Source organism: Lepisosteus oculatus, chromosome 10 (genome assembly GCF_040954835.1).
Source record: "Lepisosteus oculatus isolate fLepOcu1 chromosome 10, fLepOcu1.hap2, whole genome shotgun sequence".
Lineage (NCBI taxonomy): Eukaryota > Metazoa > Chordata > Actinopteri > Semionotiformes > Lepisosteidae > Lepisosteus > Lepisosteus oculatus.
In genome coordinates, this window is record NC_090705.1 from 16790063 (window position 1) to 16808874 (window position 18812).

Genomic DNA, 18812 nt, shown 5'->3' on the forward strand with positions numbered 1-18812 from the left:
GCCCACGTCACTATTTTATATTGATATTTTGATTATGATTTTTTACTTGTGTTTAAAAAATATTAGTGAGAGAGAATAAGCCATTGGATCACACTTACTATAAAGAAACCCTGTGAGATTGCCAGCCACTTTATCACCCTGCAACTCAAAACTGACAACCCACTGATGATCAGCCAGTACTGTATCTAAAACTAAGGTTGCTGTGGAAGGTGTTAGTGGGGCCAGTAGGGGGCGCTCACCTTGTGGTCTATGTGGGTCCTAATTCCCCAGTAAAGTGACGGGGACACTATACTGTAAAAAGGTGCCGTCTTTCGAATGAGACGTAAAACCGAGGTACTGACTCCCTGTGGTCATTAACAATCCTGGGGGTTTCTCGAAAAGAGTAAGGGTGTTACCCCAGCGTCCTGGCCACATTTGTGGTGAGTGTGCCGGTGCACTATGGCTGCCATTGCATCATCCAGGTGGTGCTGCACATTGGTGGTGGTGAAGGGGAGTCCCCATTACCTGTAAAGTGCTATGATAAGTGCAAGGAATTATTATTATTATTATTAAATGCCTTATACCCTCTTAAGGATAACATCCACAATGTCAACAGATTGACAGTTTTGCTAGTACTCATTAAAAATAGACCATAAGGAAACAGATAACTCCACCAATACATTTTAAGATTTATTAGTCACGTCACACAGTCAATGAGGCAGCACTCCGTCTCTGGCACAACAATAACAAGGAAAGACACAACCGTCAGTATGTTCTTTTCCACGATTTGATGTATAATTGGAGTGGAAGGAGAGGGTTTCTCTTTTGAAGGCTTGGGTGAAAAACATCAAAATCTACTCTCCTCACTCTCTCTAAATAGTCCTCCAGTGCCACCTGCAACAAACAAGACTCTTCATTAATTGAGAAGCAACCGAAAGTGACTCAGAATAGCTAGAGAGATGCCATGATAATGACAACAAAGCAAGGGCTGGCTGTTGGAGAGGTCTTTTTATATACCTCTGCTGTGGCTTCACATTGTACCGGAAAGCAAAAAAAAATAAAGTGCCTGCAGAGATCTCTGCATTCCTTTTATTAGCGTGCCTGTGTTGGATATTATTTTTAATGTGCGGACAACATGTACTGGCCTAATGTAATTAAGAACAGCGAGGTTCCGTTTCCTCTCCAGTAGGATCACTGAACTTCAAGCTTCGCAGTCACTATGTTGCCTCATGTAATCTCTTCTCTGTTTGCAGCTCACTAAACGAGAGGTGCAAACCGAGATTTACAAGGTGAAAACTCATTTTCCCTCATTTCCTTCCAATTTTATCAGCGATGTTTGTTTGACAGGGACTTAAACAGAGTGGCATGAAATTATAGCACAGCAAAAGAAATACAGGTGGGGTGGAAAAGAAATATGTATGGATGTTGGTCCAGATTTACTTATTTTTCTTTTGAATTTTAGTATTTGGCTACACTGCACAAATTATTACTATATACATGTATACAGTAAAACTACTAAGAAAACAATTGGTAGATCTCTACTGTGAAAGTTATCCTAAGACAGTTTTCATTACATTTAGATTTTGATTTTCCTAAGTACTAAGGCAGCATGCAAGGCAACAAAAGATATTGTATTGTTTCCATTAATGTATGAACTATATGAAAACTTCTGCTTAGATGGAAATGAAACACCTGATTACAGTACACTATAAACAGATCTCTCCAATCAGCTATTTGGAAATATTATTAACTGCCAGAAGATAAATGTTAACTGATATATTTCTGACTTCAAAAAACAACAACGGTGTTAATGAAGTTCCAAATATGTAAAAACTTCTTTTTTTTAATTTTCCTGCCCAAATGCTTTGAATTTCTCTTTCGTTTGCATTGGAAATGCCAATTTAGTGTTTATTAAGTCAGATCGGTAGCAATGCTAGAAATCTGCTTGCAGCTGAAATGTTTTAGTTTACCAAATTGAGAAAACGAATTCTGAATACTGAATTGATCTACATTTACTGTAGGTTGTACATACTGTACTTTGTACATGAAAGAACAGAAGTCACTTTTGCATTGTGCATCTATTTTGTATGAGTCATTTCTATGAATGCATGCATGGACAGGCCTGCTCATTTGTACAACAGAACAAATGCATCTAGGACTCACCGTTTGCAAAAAGGCTGGGGAGGCATTCAAAGGTACATTTTTGCTGAACGATCTGGCCTAAAGAAATGGAAAATCAACAAGAGCAAAGCATGAGAATAAAAATGAAGAATCTACAATAAAATACAGTATATACAGCAGTGTCCACTGTAAATCCAAGATATTTTGCCTTGTTCCACACTTTTTATTTCTATAATGGTCATTCTATATTAATCTTCTACCGATTTGAGTTTTGTTCTAAAGTAATCCAGACATCTCCATTTTGTACTACAAAAAGTGGCTTTTTAGCTTTATGGGTCTTTAGAGAGGAAGAAAGCATGTTAATGACAAAGAATGTCTGATAATGAGTCTGTTAGAATTGACAGGCAAAATGGTACAAATTAGTAAATTTGATGGATTAGGTCCTACAGCTCTTCATATTGGCCACTTGCGTAATTTATCTCAAGGTGCTGCTCTCCAGGTTTTTTTCCGATTCTCATTAGTGTGACTTAAAGATTGCTTAATGACAAGTTTGTTTTTTTCTCAAGGATGTATGAATGACTCCCAAATCTGTTATAATAGTAGAAAACACCAGCTGAGGCTCTGAGTAAATTGCTGATGCTCTGAACATATATAGCAAATCCAGATATGTCTCAGTTGGGTCTCTAAACATTTTACACAGCAGCTTATATAACGAAAGAAATTCAATTTGTTTTCTGAAGTACCAGTAATTCAATAACAAAAATACCATCATGATTGGATTCTGTCTGGAATAATAGAACAACCCCTGTCACAGCACAAAGTGAGCCAACTTCAGAAAAATAACCTAGGGGTAAAAAGCAGGTAGTTTTGTTTACTCTGAAAGTGCTCTCAAAAGAAAGACCAAGAGAATTACAAACGAATTTGATTCGCACAGTCGAGCAGCGCAGCACACCTGCAGTCCACAGGCTCCAGCTCAGCTTTCACTTATGGGAAACACTCACAGAAAAAAGGATTCATTCTGGTGATTGAAGCCAGGCGAAAAGTAAAAAGGAAAACAATTTCCAGATCTTTACAGTGCCTATATTTGGGATACTGAAACTGAAGTAACCAAGCCCTATGAACATATAGATTTATAATAATAATAATAATAATAATAATAATAATAATAATAATAATAATAATAAACCTTGTTTTATATAGCACCTTTAAAAGTGGCTTCTCAAAACACTTGACAAACACTTGACAGACAAGAATACACAATGAGAGAACACAGCAGAATTACACCGTTGCAGTTAGGGTTTGGAATACAGTAGGAAAGGAACAGGGCAGACACAGAACCAGTTCAATAAAAGCCCTTCTGAAGAAGAAGGTTTTGAGACTAGATTTGAAAGGGCTCGGGAAAAATGACTTGCTGATATCCTAGGGGACAGAATTCCAGAGCTGTGGAGAAGAGCAGGAGAAAGGCTCTGTCACCCACAGAGTGTTGACGGGCGCATGGAACAGACAATTTGATTTGTTGTTGTTTTTTTCTCTGTGAACACAATCAATAGTGCACCTACGTGATGGAGATGCACGTGAGCCTGGCTGGCAATGTCAAACACCATGTCCCGCACTTTCTGCTCCCTACTGCCCCGAATGAAGTCCTCCTGCGAAACGCCGTGCTGAGGAGAAACGAAACGAAACAGGTCCACCAGCACACACCACACACGGCTCACCTCCGTTCCTGACCCTCGACTCCTTCTCGCTGTCTTGCCAGTCCCTGGATAGACTCCAGAAAAGGAAACCTAAACTACAGTCCCGTACGTCTAAATGAATACATGCACAGGTTCCGTTTTCCATACCTACAGTCCATTGTCTCCTGCTGGGATTAAAGTTTTTACAATTAATGTTTAAGAGTCATATTTTTTTTATCTGTCAAAAAAGAAAAAATCGCTCTCTGGAAGCCCCTCAGCTGATTTTCATGATTCCTCATGGGTCCAATGCGAAAACTTCTTTATGTCAATCTCTGTGTTTCTTCACTCACATGAGCTCATTAGATCATTATTGTTTCATTACCCCTATACCTGTAGCTCAGTGCCCTGCATAAGTACTGGGACAGTGAAGTCAAAAGTGCTATTTTGGCTAGAGAGCAAAGGCAAAATCAAACATTACACACTTACAGCTCTTTTATGTGTACAGTCAATGCAATAGGAAACACCTGACCAGTAAGAAACACCTGGCAGCCCCAATAATTATGCTCACCTGAAGTGTGGAGATTGAACATGGAAAAAATGCTATTTTTGTAACATACTGTAAAAGCACAGAAATAAAAGGTGAAATTCTGTACTATTGCCTCACACTCATAATATTCATATATAATACTCATAATAGAATAACACAATCACAGTACAGTATATACATTATAGTAAGACTATACTTTGTAGTATAGTCAAATATATTATACCTGTAGAACATACATGATATATTTTTATTTGTATATATTATATAGTATGATATAATGTATGTATGCCCTGTGCTGAACTGGCTCTGGCTTGTCCGTCACCCTGTATTGGATAAAGTCGGTAGAAAATGGCTGGATAATGGTGAATATATAGTGTGTATACTGTATGTTATACCTGTCATACAACAAAATGGGTACAATACAGTCACATATGTCACAGCTGACCAATTTATAATACCAAGATATATACAGATTTTATGGATTAAAATGGCTAAAATGATGGTATTATTTAATTAATTAAATGTTTTTAATGGGCTGGGTAACTTATTTAATCTGGACCATAAATAACTGTATATTGAAACAACTCTTACTTGCGCTTAAGAACATGAAACAGATGTTAACATGTCAGATGTCGGGTTTACCTGAGGCAACCCAAACTTTTAAACTCAGCGCAGTGAAAGAAAGTGCTGTTTCCTTGACAGGCTGCATTGCGCTCTGCTCCCAAGGCTGCGTGCTGGCTCTTGCACCGGTCAGGGGAAGCTCACTAGAGCTGCCTTTGTAGTGCGACTGAAAAGAGTTTCAGGCCGGCCCATGACAGAGAGAGATGAAGATAAAAGCGCGAGAGAAGGGAAACCATAACAGCCCCACAGCAGTGGCAGGTGGAGAGTGAGAGCACTGACAAATTCAAGGGAAGCCAAAATGATTCATGGAATAAAGAGGGTTCTGAACATAAATCTAAGCAGTTTGTTTTTTCGGCAATGGGGAATGCAAGTGCAGATAGTCAAACTGGCACATCGTCACCCTAATAGTATTAAACAAAGTTCCTTGTGTGGGCGGTAGCTGGCTGGAGCCCTAACTTACAGACCACAACTGCTTCTCCAATCGGATGTAAGTTTCCTTTAGGGCTCTGGGCAGCTTGCAATGCATCAGACTAAGATGAGGCCATTCAAATAGGACCAGATGTACTTGGACAGGTGGGTGTGTTGCCCAGCCTTAAAACAACCAGCTCAGTACGCGACAAAAATAACAGGCGATTCCAACCCGCTTTCAAAAGGTGCCTCAGGCCTTTATTTTCTGCCTCTTCATCTCTTTCTCACAATTTGTGCTACAGCTGGCCCTCAGCTATTCCTCCTGCTAGAAGCAACGTCTGGCAAAACATTCTCAGAGCCGTCTTTGCTAAGAAGTCCAATGATGCAGCTTGGAGTGTAGCAGTGATATATGTATTCTGAGGGAGAAGCCTTTTTGCTGAACTAGCTGAAACAGTAATGTACAGTACATACAGCTTGAATGTCACATAATAAAGGTGTAATAAATTGTTAATATGACAAAAAAGAAACGTTATCTAACAAGTCCTGTTATAATCCATATTGGAAATTATACACTATCTTGTGTCTTTGAATTAATGTTGAAAACATCTAGCAGACGGAGTGTTCCAGCTGCATATGTGATCTGTGAAATCCAACAGTGCCCCCTGTCTTCTTGAACAGTTGAGGAAAACTGAAGCAACATCCCCTGACTGAACTAGTTTACTTAAAGCCATGTAAATCTGATAAGCATAAACCAAAACTCCTCCGTATCACACACGGATCTCCCGCGAGTTGTGCTTTAAAGAGAAACTGAATTATGAAATCTCTCTAAATTATTAAAAAGAAAAGCTGAGCAATACCACAGTTGAATGAATGCCTTATGAATGCAAAAATGGTGATTCCTCAGCTTCATGCCATGTTTCTCTACCTGGTTCATAGTATAAGGAGGTGAAATCTGGGAAGCACTGTTGGTTGCCCTCTGGCTGGGAATGTCAGCTCCTGTCCGAGGTGATAACCTCACTGGCCAGTTTTTTCCCCGGTGCTCACCAGCATGCAGATATCCATGGGGAGGTAAACCCTGCGTCTCCGGCTGTGGTAGGGGGTTGCTCTCAGACACGTGACTATTCCCTGGGCCTTTCCTATGTGACTGGCAGCATGGTCTGCATGGACATCCTTCACGCCTGGAGAGAGACAAAAGCGCATGGGTTCAACGATCACAACTCCTGCTCGCAAATTCACTCAGCCGTCCGCAAAGTCACGTCGGCAACTAGGGCTTCCAAACTCTCGAATGGCTGGAGACGAGAAAAAGCCATACGTCCCACCAGCAGTCTTTCCAACACGTTTTCAACAAGTGTAATTCCTGCAAGATAAAATACTGACCAATCCGAATCCAAACCCATAACTGAGATTCCTTGTGAAGGAACACTGACCCACTGCCTAAAAGTACTCTTGAAATGTGAAATCAGCAGACAACCCCAAACAAATTGGGGTAGCAAACACTATTTAAGAAACAAGGTCTTATACTCGGGAGAGCCTAGAATGAATCCAGAAATAAGCTGATAAACAGTGCATGAATTAAATATGAAGAATCACTGCATGAATTAAATATGCTGTAGCTCTTGCCAGAAATAAGTTGTGTTCGGGTGGATGGATGAATAAAATATAAATAAGTGTAAACGTGTTACTTTAGAATAGCAAAGATAGGTATAATCTATTAACTTGGAGGCTAGCTTTTTTTCAGTAGAGAGGTTCCATCTTATTTCGGCACGTAGTGGAAGTGACATTACCTACCGTACAATTCTTCCTATTCAACTGCTGAATTTTAGTCATTCCAACAGCTGAAGAGAACAGTTTTGAAAAGGTTGCCTTTTGGAAAAAATAAAGACTTTAATCGATTTGGCCTTTTCCGACTTTGACATTTGACATTCTCTTAATTTTTTTGTGTTAAAAAAATCAATGTCAAACACAGATGTACAGGGTAAAAAAAAAACAAACACTAAATCACTCTCACAAGTTTCAGCCTTTGTTTCACTGCTAAAAACCGATTTCATATGAGACACAAGAAAAGTTACAAATGGGATTAGGCCATTCAATCCATTTAGTTTGTTTGGCAGTTAGCATCTAATTGATCTGATAATCAACACCCATTTGTTTCCTCAAAGAAGCTGTGGTATTTCTTTCAACAACAGGGCTGGATGGCCTGTTGGTCTGTTGGTCCAGACTCCCCAAAGGAGTGCCTCATGTTCTTGGGTTTAAAGACACCTCCCTGAAATTGTACTACAATTACTACAAGTACCACTTGTATCCCTTGGTTCATGTTCTGCTGCTGATTCTCGAGTACAAGTTTGCTTACATTAACAAGAGAAATACCTACTGTACATTAGGGGCTACAAAATTGACACCTACTGCAAATTATTTCAGCTGTAACTTCACTTTTGTGGATAAATGAGAACTGGGAGGACGTAATGAATATTGAATTAGCAATTACAGCATTGATGAAGAAAAACACAGCATTCCAGGTGAAGCTGTGTTTCCAGGGAAATGGGGTGATACACATTCATCATGGTTTTCTTTTTTTATAAAAGCCAGAGCTGGAATGGGATTTAATTGATTTGTGACAAGTTCTCCATGGCAACTCCATGGAGTTTTAGCTTTAGTAGAGGTCCTATTTCCTGTATTATCCAGAGGAGAAAGAAGCACAGAACTGACCGACCGGTGAGCCCATGGACCTCAAATATGAGTTTGTTAGAGTGTCTTGGAGAAAACCTAATTTTGGAAGAAAAAGAATTTTGCAACCAGGAGAAACCTAGAGCAGCTTAGATGCCAGGTTATGATTTAGAGAGGGACTGAAGAAGAGAACTGGTGCTTATACAGAGCTACGCTTTCTGTTTTGGCATACAGTTTGCTTTGGAGCATAAACCCGCACTGTAAACAGAAAAATAACAATTTTTACCTTATGCCTGCATTTGTGCAACTGTTTTCCCTAATACACCGCTCAAAGACTCTGTTAAAACTCCCTCCCTCAGGTATGTATATGTATGCCACAGCAATTGTTTATTTGTTGGCAGGAGCTCTCAATAAGGCCCAGCCTAGCTATCTTTGGGGTTGATGATATATGTTTATTTTGTTTGTACACCACCACAATAGAGGGCTGTCACAAAACAGAGGAATACAGGCAGAAATTGCACTCTGACATTTCACTTTTCAATACCCACAAAACTGCTGACTGATAAAAGTCTGGTTCTGTGGAAGGAAGCCAGACCCCTCCATTTGTGTTTTCCTGCAGATCTCCAGAATCTCTCATTAAAGTAAAATATACTGTGCGGCGGTTTACAAGGTGCTGTCGGCTTTCTGACCACAAATAATAAAGATAAAATATATAAAACATAAAAATAAAAACAAAATATGAGTCATTCCATTCCTCTTGGCTGACAACACAAATAACTGGACACTTTCTCGTGGAAAAAGAGATGAAATGACACACTAGACTAGACAGTCCAGGGCTCCAGCTCTCTCTCCATGCCGAGAGAACCCCAGGCATGCTGAGATGAAAGCCTGTTTAACAGAACTTCACAGGGAGACAGGAACTTCAAGCCTACAGGAGCTCTCCTCGTTTCTTTTATGAAACTTGCTTGTTCAATGAGCTATGCTCATCCCAAATGTTAAAGCAAATCCTACTGGTGTTTTTATCAGCAGGGTGTTGACTACATCCATTTAGATGTATTAAAACCAAGACATACAGTATGTAAATATGTTTCTCTGGGCTGAAGACAAGCGCTTAAAAGCTTGTGACATTCAAACTCATCTCTGCTCTGTGTGTTAATCCATTTCCATCTGGCATGTGCTGACAGCAGGTATCTGAAGGAAATTGCAAACCATTATTTCCTTCACAAGCTTAATTTTAATGAAAATCTTAAAATCTTAAAACAACTTCTTGATGTTTCCATCTCCTAGGTGAACTGGGGATAAAAGCAACAGGATCCTGGATTTGGTTATATTAGTTTTGGGGGTTAAACTGGCTAGTACACCATTAACTAAGAAACTGTAATTCTAGGCAAACACAATCGTTTTCAAAGTTTAAACAGATATAGCAGGGTCCTGTTGCATCTCCAAAGAGGGAACTCTGAAATGATCATACACTTGCACAATTAGTTGTTTAAGCGCAATGGCAGTCGACAGTGTCCACCTTCTAATTGTAAGCCAACCACCCCATACTGGGGTGTATGACAAATTGATTCACGTACTTGCATATAAAGCATTAATTATTTCAATTAACGTGTTAACATATGGCTTCACCCCAAAGTCCATGACATATAAAGGGGGAGAGACTTAATTCACCACTGAAGTGTAGCCCCACCTGGGAGAAGCTCAGCATCCATTCGGAACCAGCTGCCCGCCTGCATAGCAGGTCAGACGGAGGAGAGAGAATGGGCTTATTTAGAATTCAGGAGGAACTTTAGGTAGGCTAGACTGTTCAAGCCCAGAGCAGACATCAACCAAGATACCACTGTTAGCGCCACTACTTTGCTTCCGGACATTTGCGTTCAGAAAAACTAACAATCTGTACACTGGCACCTTAAGCTGATTTAGCAGGAGGAACACTCAACAATTTTTCTTTTACCTGGTAAAAGATGGACGGTGTGCTGAACAGCGCATTATAATATTTAAGTAATTGTCAATAATATCACAATCTTCAGTACTGAATTTATATTAGTGAATCTAAATCACATCCTCTAAGCCACTGGTTCCCAATTCAAGCTCTGTGTTAGATCACAAGCTCCATCTCTGGATGAAAAGAGCTTGAAAGCAGGAAACAGAATCCCAGCAGGAGTGCTTCAGTGCATCATTCTATTTTGACTTCAATGTTACAATAAAAATAAACCCAATGCATTATTGGAGAAACACATTTGTTAAATAAAAAATAACCTTATAAAGACAATATCAACATGGAAAAAAAAAAGTTCTTGGATAAAAATGTTAATTTTGCTCAAACAGCTACTCTTACCAACCGTGAACCAACAACCCAGTAGTCTCGGCTGTCATGTTCTAGATTTTGATCACTGTAGCTTTTGTGGGGGTTACTGAAAAAAATTCAATATATATAAAACTTTTAAATTGTGTTAATTTTACAATCTGTTTGGTAAAGGTAAAAAAAAAATCAAATTTCTTTAATAACTTTAAGTATCCTGACAGATCTGTGTTAGTTCCGATCTTTTTCTGCAATGTTTTCTCAAATGGAAAATACTGGTGTTAATTCATCCTGATGGTAAAAAGTTTTGGAATTCAGATCAAAGTGTACAAGAATAACTCACAGGCAACCCAAGAGAAGTATCTAGAGTTACAAGAAGTGCAAGGGAGGAACTACTGGTTACAATGCAGGACTTCCAAACAAGTAGTTGACGAAGACACTGAAAAAATAAAACTTTCAGTTTTGTACATTTTAAAGACTGAGGACAAATACACATTTGATTCGTAATCATTTTTAGAAAAAATATAACTCTTCCTGAGTGAAGCTGTGGGCACACACTGCTTACCTAGGGATTCCAGAAGCAGATACAGCAGAGAGGATTGAGTGTTCTCTGAGTAGGACTCCAGCTCTGGAAGGCTTCTGTAAGCCCTATCATCCAGATCTTTCTCCTGTGAAATACATCCATACAAACAGAAGCATTGTTAAATCATAGCTTCTAGCAAGAAACCACACATTTAGTATTTAAAACCAGGAAAGTCAAATAAAGGCTGAGAAAGGCAAAAAAGCAGGATAACACACTGGACGACATTTGCTTATTTTAAAATGCCAGTTCTGATAACCCATCCTTTTTTGTATTTCCATAGTTTGAAGTGGAAAATGATCAATTTGGATTTAAACCCTTTTAAACCACTTTACAGGATCCTATCTGTACTTCTTTAAAGAAGTTAAAATGTCTGTTTCCTAGTAATTTTCCCCGTTACATCCAAATGCCATTTTCAGTTAACATTCACATTAAAAAAGAAGCCAAGAACCAGGAGAGAAATTACTGCACTCTTCACTCACTCTTTCTTTAATGATCCTTAAGAGCCACCTCTTAGTCAGACTGTGTTTCTTCACTGCCTGTCAAACAAACAGTATGTGAGTTTCTACATCCTAATCTAGAAAGCCCATAATTATATTATGAAGCAACAGTATACTGATCATCAAAAGCTAACAATAAAAATTAAACTTTCAAAACACGTCGAAAGTGTAATTTGTGAGCGCACCAGTATTTAATGTATGGAGTACAATGCAGTGATAATGAGGCATTGAATGGCATTGTTATATCGAGAAAGTGTTAAACAAATGAGCTTTATGATACAAACAATCTTACAAGGATGCCTAGAATAGACAAGAGCCTTCAATTCCCCACTCATTTATCACTTCAAATAGCATTTGTTCACAGAGAAAAAAAATGATTTCCTCTTTATTAAAATCCCTGCAAATGCAATTATTTAACAAAAAAGTCTATAAAATGTGCTTCATAAACTAGAAAAGAAAAACATTCTGCTGAATTTTACCTGTAAAGAACTGACAAGGGAATAACTATTTTTTTGCACCTGGTCATTTTAGTTAAACTCTATAGTATGTACTGGCACGCACAACACTGCCAGAAATTCTTAAGCAAATGCAGTGAAACAGAGATTCGTGACTGTGATCTTCAGTGCACCTGTTGGTTTGGGGTGCAGCAGGTTTTATGGAAATAATCCCAGTACTAGCATCTTCAAAGCAGAAGTAAAGGATTAAGCAGGTCCAGTTAGGTGACAGTTCCCAGCCTTGCCCTGAGTGACAGTCCACATTGGCCCTATTTAAATAACCAAAGTTTAACCTACAGTACTGTGCTTGAAACAATTTCATTAAGACAATTGTAGCAGACAGTTTCCAGAGGTTCAGAAGTAATTTCGGGATAGTCTGAAATGCAAACATGAACATCAGGCAGCACAGCTGGCGGCTCCTGCTGTGACTGATCACACGCGCACGTTTCCCAGTTCCTTACAATCTGCTGGTTTAAGGTTTGAGTAGTAAATGGGTCTCCAGGGGCAGGGCTGGCTAATGCATGTTAAGGTTTAATTAACGTGATTTAATTCTTCTCTGCAGATCTTAAAATGACTGAAATCTCAAAGAAGGCACGAACACCACCTGGCTTGAAGAATTTGGGGACCCCACCAGTAAAAAGCTCTGTAAGTTTGTAAAAGCTCCCACAAACCCTCCAGAGTTCAGCTGTGACTGGCTGATGTGGGGGCTCATCCCTGAAGATGTCCTCCACAGCGTTCTTCCAAAACTGCATCCGCATCAGGCCTATAGTCTTCTGCGACACTGCGTCCTTCACCTGGATACACAAGTAAGATTCAGGGCTGCTCAGACGAACTTCACAGACTTACATTTCGCCAATGCCCTTGCTACCAAACAGATTAATCAGAGGTTATGATTTTAGTAGGACACACATATCTGACACACATTGGACTGTAATTCATTAAATCATTTTGAACAAATGTATTGATATTTGAAAATCACATCAAACCCAGTAAATGCACACCACCCTGTAAAACAACATTAACTCTGATTTCATCAAGCACCTTAAACAGAGGCACATTAAAACATTTCCCAAAACCCTGCCTTTCACCACAGATGGCTTTCATATTAGTCTTGTAATACCAATACGTCTTCTGACAATTTATTCTAATGGATAACAAGTCACCACAATTTTCATACAGCACTATGGTTCATGCTCAATGACCTCTAACAGTGTTGAACACACATTAAGAGACTGATTAAATAATCATCCTCCTTGAATTCACAGACTGAATGTTTTTCATACAAACAAGAGCAAATATATTTATTATATGGAACGTTTTGGCCATGGAGCCTTCTTCAGGTGTTATATTATATTATATGGCACATAAGTAATGGACACACATCAAATACAACATATTCTATGTAAAAGGATGTGCACTGTTGGTTCTCTTACCCTTTAAAATATTAGCTAAAATATACATGCATGCAAAGAGAAATATAGCTGGGCTAACTGAATGTAATAATGTTACAAGCAGCTTAGATTAATAAGGTTTCTTGTGTCACTTCAAGTAGACCATCTTAAGAAAAAAACTATTAGGTTATCCTGCTACTCTTTACTCAATGATAAAGTGTGGCTCACAGGAAAATAGGAATGCACACAGAAAAGTAAGAAAATATGATTGATTTGTTTAAAAGAAATGCATAGCGAAAAAAGGCTGACCTAATATTTCAGATATAACCAGTGGACCCAATTTTCAAACTTTACCTGAACTGGGAACTTTCAAACAAATCAGGAACATACTGTAGTTCAGGCATTAACACAATTCGATCAATGGCAAGAAGAGCAGACCTTTACTGTGCAAGGGCTTTAAACACCAGTCTTCGAGGGCAGAAAGCCTTTTCCAAATGAATACCTTTTGATTTAAAATTCCACCCTATTTTAGCGTGTCCCAGTGCACATAAGAGTCATGGATGGATGGATGGATGGATGGATGGATGTTTGCCCATTATGCCTTCCGGCATGTAGGGGCAGCAACATCCTGTTGCTGTTTCCGTAGCATTAGTTTTTTACAGGACAGGGTTGTTTGCCTTGTGCCCAACCTCCAACATGGAGGACCTGGTGCCCGACATGGGAGACAAACCCACTACCCTGAGATTATGAGTTTCATGCTCTACCAACAGAGCTAGTCGGGGCCTACATAGAGTCATGGTCACCCAAATGGTTTCTAAAAGCAGAATTATCATATGGTGAAGGATGCTGTCTGAGGTCAGACCATCAGTGACCACACCAAGATCCGAGTGGTAAACTCTGTTGGCATGCCAGTTTTTTTAAGGTGGACTGGCTCTTCAACGACCAGCTATAGGTCTAGAACTAAATTTGTTTCTTTTTTTGTACTTCTAATAGAGCTTCTTATTTACCTTAGTTTACCCATCTTACTCACTGGGTGTGCAGCATTAATTCCTGGCTTGCTATTGCAAACCTTTACTGTTTAAGTCATTCTTAAACAACAGGCTTTCTTTGATATCACGTGTATGTGTCCTGAGCACTACAGTCACGCATGGCGCTGTTGGTAGACATCAGAGGGACCAGCAGGCAATACTGTTCCATCCATGGCAGGAGAGAACACCCAGGCTGGCACTCACTGCGTCAGTGCAAGCCTCAGCACAAGACACAGCACAAAACACGTTACTTGTGCCTCATCCTTCACATTTCCTTTGCCTGGACAGACATTCCAGGATGTCAGAATGTCACCAGAATGGATGAGAGAAGGCCATCTGGCTGCCCGGTTTCATCTGATCTATTGTATTTCTGTATGGTGTGAGACCATAGCTAGAACTCACCTTCTCCTTGCCAGGAATGGGACAATTCAGAGTAGCCAAACCTAACTTGTTTGTCTCTCTGAGATGACCTGAGCACCTCATAAAGACCTACATGAACACTGGAAGAACTTGGAATCAACTATAGAACCTCACAGGCCAAACATGGAAGCACAGAGCCCCTACTATGTCAAAATAACTCTTCCAGTGCTTAAGATAAGATCAGATCACTTTATCAGCCATATACAATTTCTTGCTTTAGGAATTTGTCTTTTCGCATACCCCAGCTTGCTCTCCATGAGACACACAGACAGAGAGAGAAGCTTGGGGTCAGAGCGCAGGGTCAGCCATTTATACGACACCCTTGGAACAGTTGGGGTTAAGGGCCTTGCTCAGGGGCCCAACGGATTCCTCTGCTGGCTGCGGGATTTGAACCGGCAACCTTCCAGCCACAGACCCAGATCCTTAACCACAGAGCCACCACTCCAGGACGCTTTCAGATCATGTTTTATTTGGTCTTTAGTCATTTAGTCATTAAAATATAGACTTTGTGTTTATGCCCCACCCATTTTCATAATCTGAAGGAACATAGTGTAAAATATGTGACATTTGTATTACATGGGTCTTCCAGGACACCACAAAACCAGCAAGATACAAATAAGCACAAATACCTGCCTGAGCCAGTTCCACGTTGAAAGCTCTCAGTGCAATGGAGGACCGACGCAAGGCCACAGGCATTAACAGGGAACAGATGAACCCCTCATAGTCTCTCACCCTGTCACCATAATCAAAAGAGTCATTATGAATATAATAATAATAATAATAATAATAATAATAATAATAATGTTTCTTTATTAGCCCTATACAATTTCTTGCATTAGGAATTCGTCTTTTCGCATACCCCAGCTTTTCTCCATGGAGACACAGACACACAGACAGGGAGAGAAGCTGGGGGTCAGAGCGCAGGGTCTGCCATTGTACGGCGCCCCTGGAGCAGTTAGGGTTAAGGGCCTTGCTCAGGGTCCCAACGGAGTAGGATTCCTCTGCCGGCCGCGGGATTTGAACCGGCAACCTTCCAGTCACAGGCGCAGATCCAGAGTACTTATTAGCCTATGCAGGTAAAAGTCTTGCCTCCCTTCCTGTTACATGCAAGACTGAATGATGTGACAATCAGAAACAGACACAAACCTACATTTATCCTTTTTATAACCTCTAACCTCTAACAAGGTTCAAATACTTAGCTCCAGTCAGGTTTGTTTTGGATGATCATGAAGTAGGGGCTCTCGTCTGGTGCAAGCTTCAAGTCCCAACTCTTGACTCTTGAGAGACTCTACTCTCTCCTTATGCCCTGCTTCTCGTTTTCCTTCCCTGTTTCTCCTGGGCTCTTAATGTGATCTTATATTGCGTGTTTCTGTACTGCTCATTGATAATCATTCACCTGCAACATACCTAGGTATACTAAGGAAAACTTTACAAATGTTTTATTTTTGCTCCCTGACCTCAGCAAACATCCTCTCTGCTTTGATGTTAGAAGTGTTTACTCTCCCAGGTGTCATAAACTTTATCTAAAATCCAAGGGACACTTTTCAGTCACCTAAAGCTGTAACTATCTTAGCCAAAGTTGTTCCTTCAGATGTTTTCCACATGGGAGGGCTAAAATACAGATTGGCTTGACAAGCAACCCAAAAACCAAAAGCTCCAGTTAATAAAACAAAAGCACATGTATAAGCTTCTGCAAGGCTTGGCACCTCAATACCTGGCTGACTTATTATCAATCTACTTTCGGACTCTGACACGGGTTCAATGTGTACCCCAAGCTTGTCTACATTCTATGGATAACAGCGCCTTTTCTTGCCCCAGAGCCCTGGAATTCTAACCCCAGAGATATCAGAGTCACCTACCCCAAGTGCATTTAAATCTGGACTCAAAACCTGTCTTTCCAGAAAAGTTTATTTCTTTAATTAGTGTCTGTACCATTTCCTAATGGCCATGTACTGTATCATCTGTTGGACCTCTTTGCACTTCTTACATGCTTGTTCTGTAACTTGATATTCTTAGATATATTTGACACAGTTACGGTTTTTTACATGTACCGTAAAGTTCTTTGAGATGTTACTTTTAAAGACGCCCCCCCCCAAAAAAAATAAAGTTTAATATTATTATTAAACATCAACTTCTGACACTGAAAACTCTATCCCAGTAAAATAATAATAGGATAACAAAATATGCTATTTTTTTACATATTTACAAAACTAGCATATTAATTACAGGTATGCTGGAAATATCTTTATGCGTGTATATTTGTATTACATGGGTCTTCCAGGACACCACAAAACCAGCAAGATAATAATGAGCACAAATACCTGCCTGAGCTAGTTCCGCGTTACACGTTATTGTACAGTTCCAGGTTACAATATTTACTGAAAAAGGAAGAGGTCACATGGAGACTCTACATTTTTCACAGAAATTAATATAAATATTTTACGGTCCTTCATTGACTGGGCAGTGAATCAAGCATGATTACACTCTGAAGCACACAATTTATTAAATAATCAACACACTTTGAGTAAAGACTCAATCTGGTGCGTCCACCAACACCACGTTAAAGATGCGTACATATCTAACAACGTCTACATAGCTGGCAACTAGACAAACTATTTTGCGGTTACAAACATCAGCTGCTCTGTGGCTTGTGTGTCCAGTACAGGTACCGAAAGCTTGTGCAGGTTTCTATCTCTCTCCAAAGATGAGGCAATTTATGAGCTCGGAGAAGTTGTTAAATTCGTCATATTAAGCCCATCACGATCTGATCGATGATGAGAACGGAAAAGGGATTAGGACCCACAGACACGGAGGCACTCCGGAACCAGAACTCGACACCTTTGATTCCGAGAACCCAAGCGAGCTCACCTGACAAGATCAAGGCAGTACTTCTCACTGTGCTGGGACTGTCCGCTCGAAGACTCCCTGATCACAGTGCTGCACTGGGGCACTGTGAATCTCGGCACCAAATGCACCGATGGCGAAAACACTTTCCCGTGGCAGGGAAACGAAGAACGTCTAAACGCTGGAAATCCACTCCTGCTGCAAATGCAAGCTGCCATGTTGAGACGGATCGGTAACCCTTCGCCTTTGACCTTTGTCTTCTAGTGTTTTTTTTTTGTCCTCTAGTGTTTTACACCTTACAAATCCTCCGTCAACAACAACAACAATAAAAAACTTTTGTGGTAGCCGGTCTTATGCGAACAGAATGTATAAAGTAATTTAACGTATATATATATAAAAAGAACACAAAATAATAATCGCGGTAATGTCACATTCACCTTCAAAGAACCTACTATCAACATAGTAGAACTATTTATGGTGTGCAAAGCTACCACAACTTCTGGGAGCTTAGACCTAAAGCTTCCCTTATATTCCCCTTGATTACATATTTGCTAGACCCTGCCTGCATTTTGGGAAAGCGACTGGAATTTATTTTCAAAATCCTGTATTCGCAATCCGCTCCTCCTAGCGGTGACTTCTGTCAGCTCTCAACTTCCGGTTAGTGGTACCTCACGGACAGTAGCAAACCAGTTTCAGTAGCGTGATGTCCCAGCTTCACACTGCTCTGCAAAAATCAAGTCTTACAGTTTTGTAATCCTCAATAACATACAGATTTGTTTCCGCACCGCTCAACTAAACCATTTACGTTACACCTCGTTTCTTGGCAAGAGCCTAATTCCTTTTGACAATATACTGTTGATCTACATTTGTTTTTTTCTTATCAATTATATCTAGAGTTCAGTCGACAAGAATATTTAGGGCTTCAAACCCCGAAATTGTAATCCTCCAATCTGACTCAAGAAAACAGTATTTTTCTAGATTGAAATAATTGCAACGACGATACATTACAATGTTGCAACAACCAGGCACTCCGTTAACGATACAATTTTAAAAATGCATTTCAATCATTTAAATAAATTGAAAGCGTCACTGAGATTTAATCAGTATCACGGAGGCAGAAGTCACTCCGTTATGAATTTCACGCCTCGGGATGAAAAAACACATCCTTCGATGTTCAAGGTTTTTCTTGAGATTAAATCTGACATTGTAATGTACGGGAAAAAAAACTGCGATTTAAAAA

At 39.7% G+C, this 18812-nt stretch overlaps 1 protein-coding gene across 1 annotated transcript; it reads right to left on the reverse strand.

Moving 5' to 3' along the window:
- Positions 1–656: 656 nt before the first annotated feature.
- Positions 657–18192, reverse strand: ndufaf6 (NADH:ubiquinone oxidoreductase complex assembly factor 6). Its single transcript, XM_015357710.2, has 9 exons — positions 17597–18192; positions 15362–15461; positions 12561–12683; positions 11378–11434; positions 10881–10983; positions 6394–6527; positions 3660–3761; positions 2143–2199; positions 657–873 (listed from the first exon to the last, which is right to left on the reverse strand). Exons 1-9 carry the CDS (start codon positions 17788–17790, stop codon positions 745–747), a joined length of 999 nt encoding a protein of 332 aa, XP_015213196.2. The 5' UTR covers positions 17791–18192; the 3' UTR covers positions 657–744.
- Between the last annotated feature and the right edge of the window lie 620 nt (positions 18193–18812).

Excerpts from the sequence above, each read along its gene's own strand:
- ndufaf6 (XM_015357710.2), bottom strand. The coding sequence starts at position 17,790 with ATGGCAGCTTGCATTTGCAGCAGGAGTGGATTTCCAGCGTTTAGACGT. Across the intron at positions 2,200-3,659 it reads CTCACGTGCATCTCCATCAC|GCCAGATCGTTCAGCAAAAA; the intron begins GTAGGTGCACTA and ends CCATTTCTTTAG. Across the intron at positions 874-2,142 it reads CCCCAGCCTTTTTGCAAACG|GTGGCACTGGAGGACTATTT; the intron begins GTGAGTCCTAGA and ends TGTTTGTTGCAG.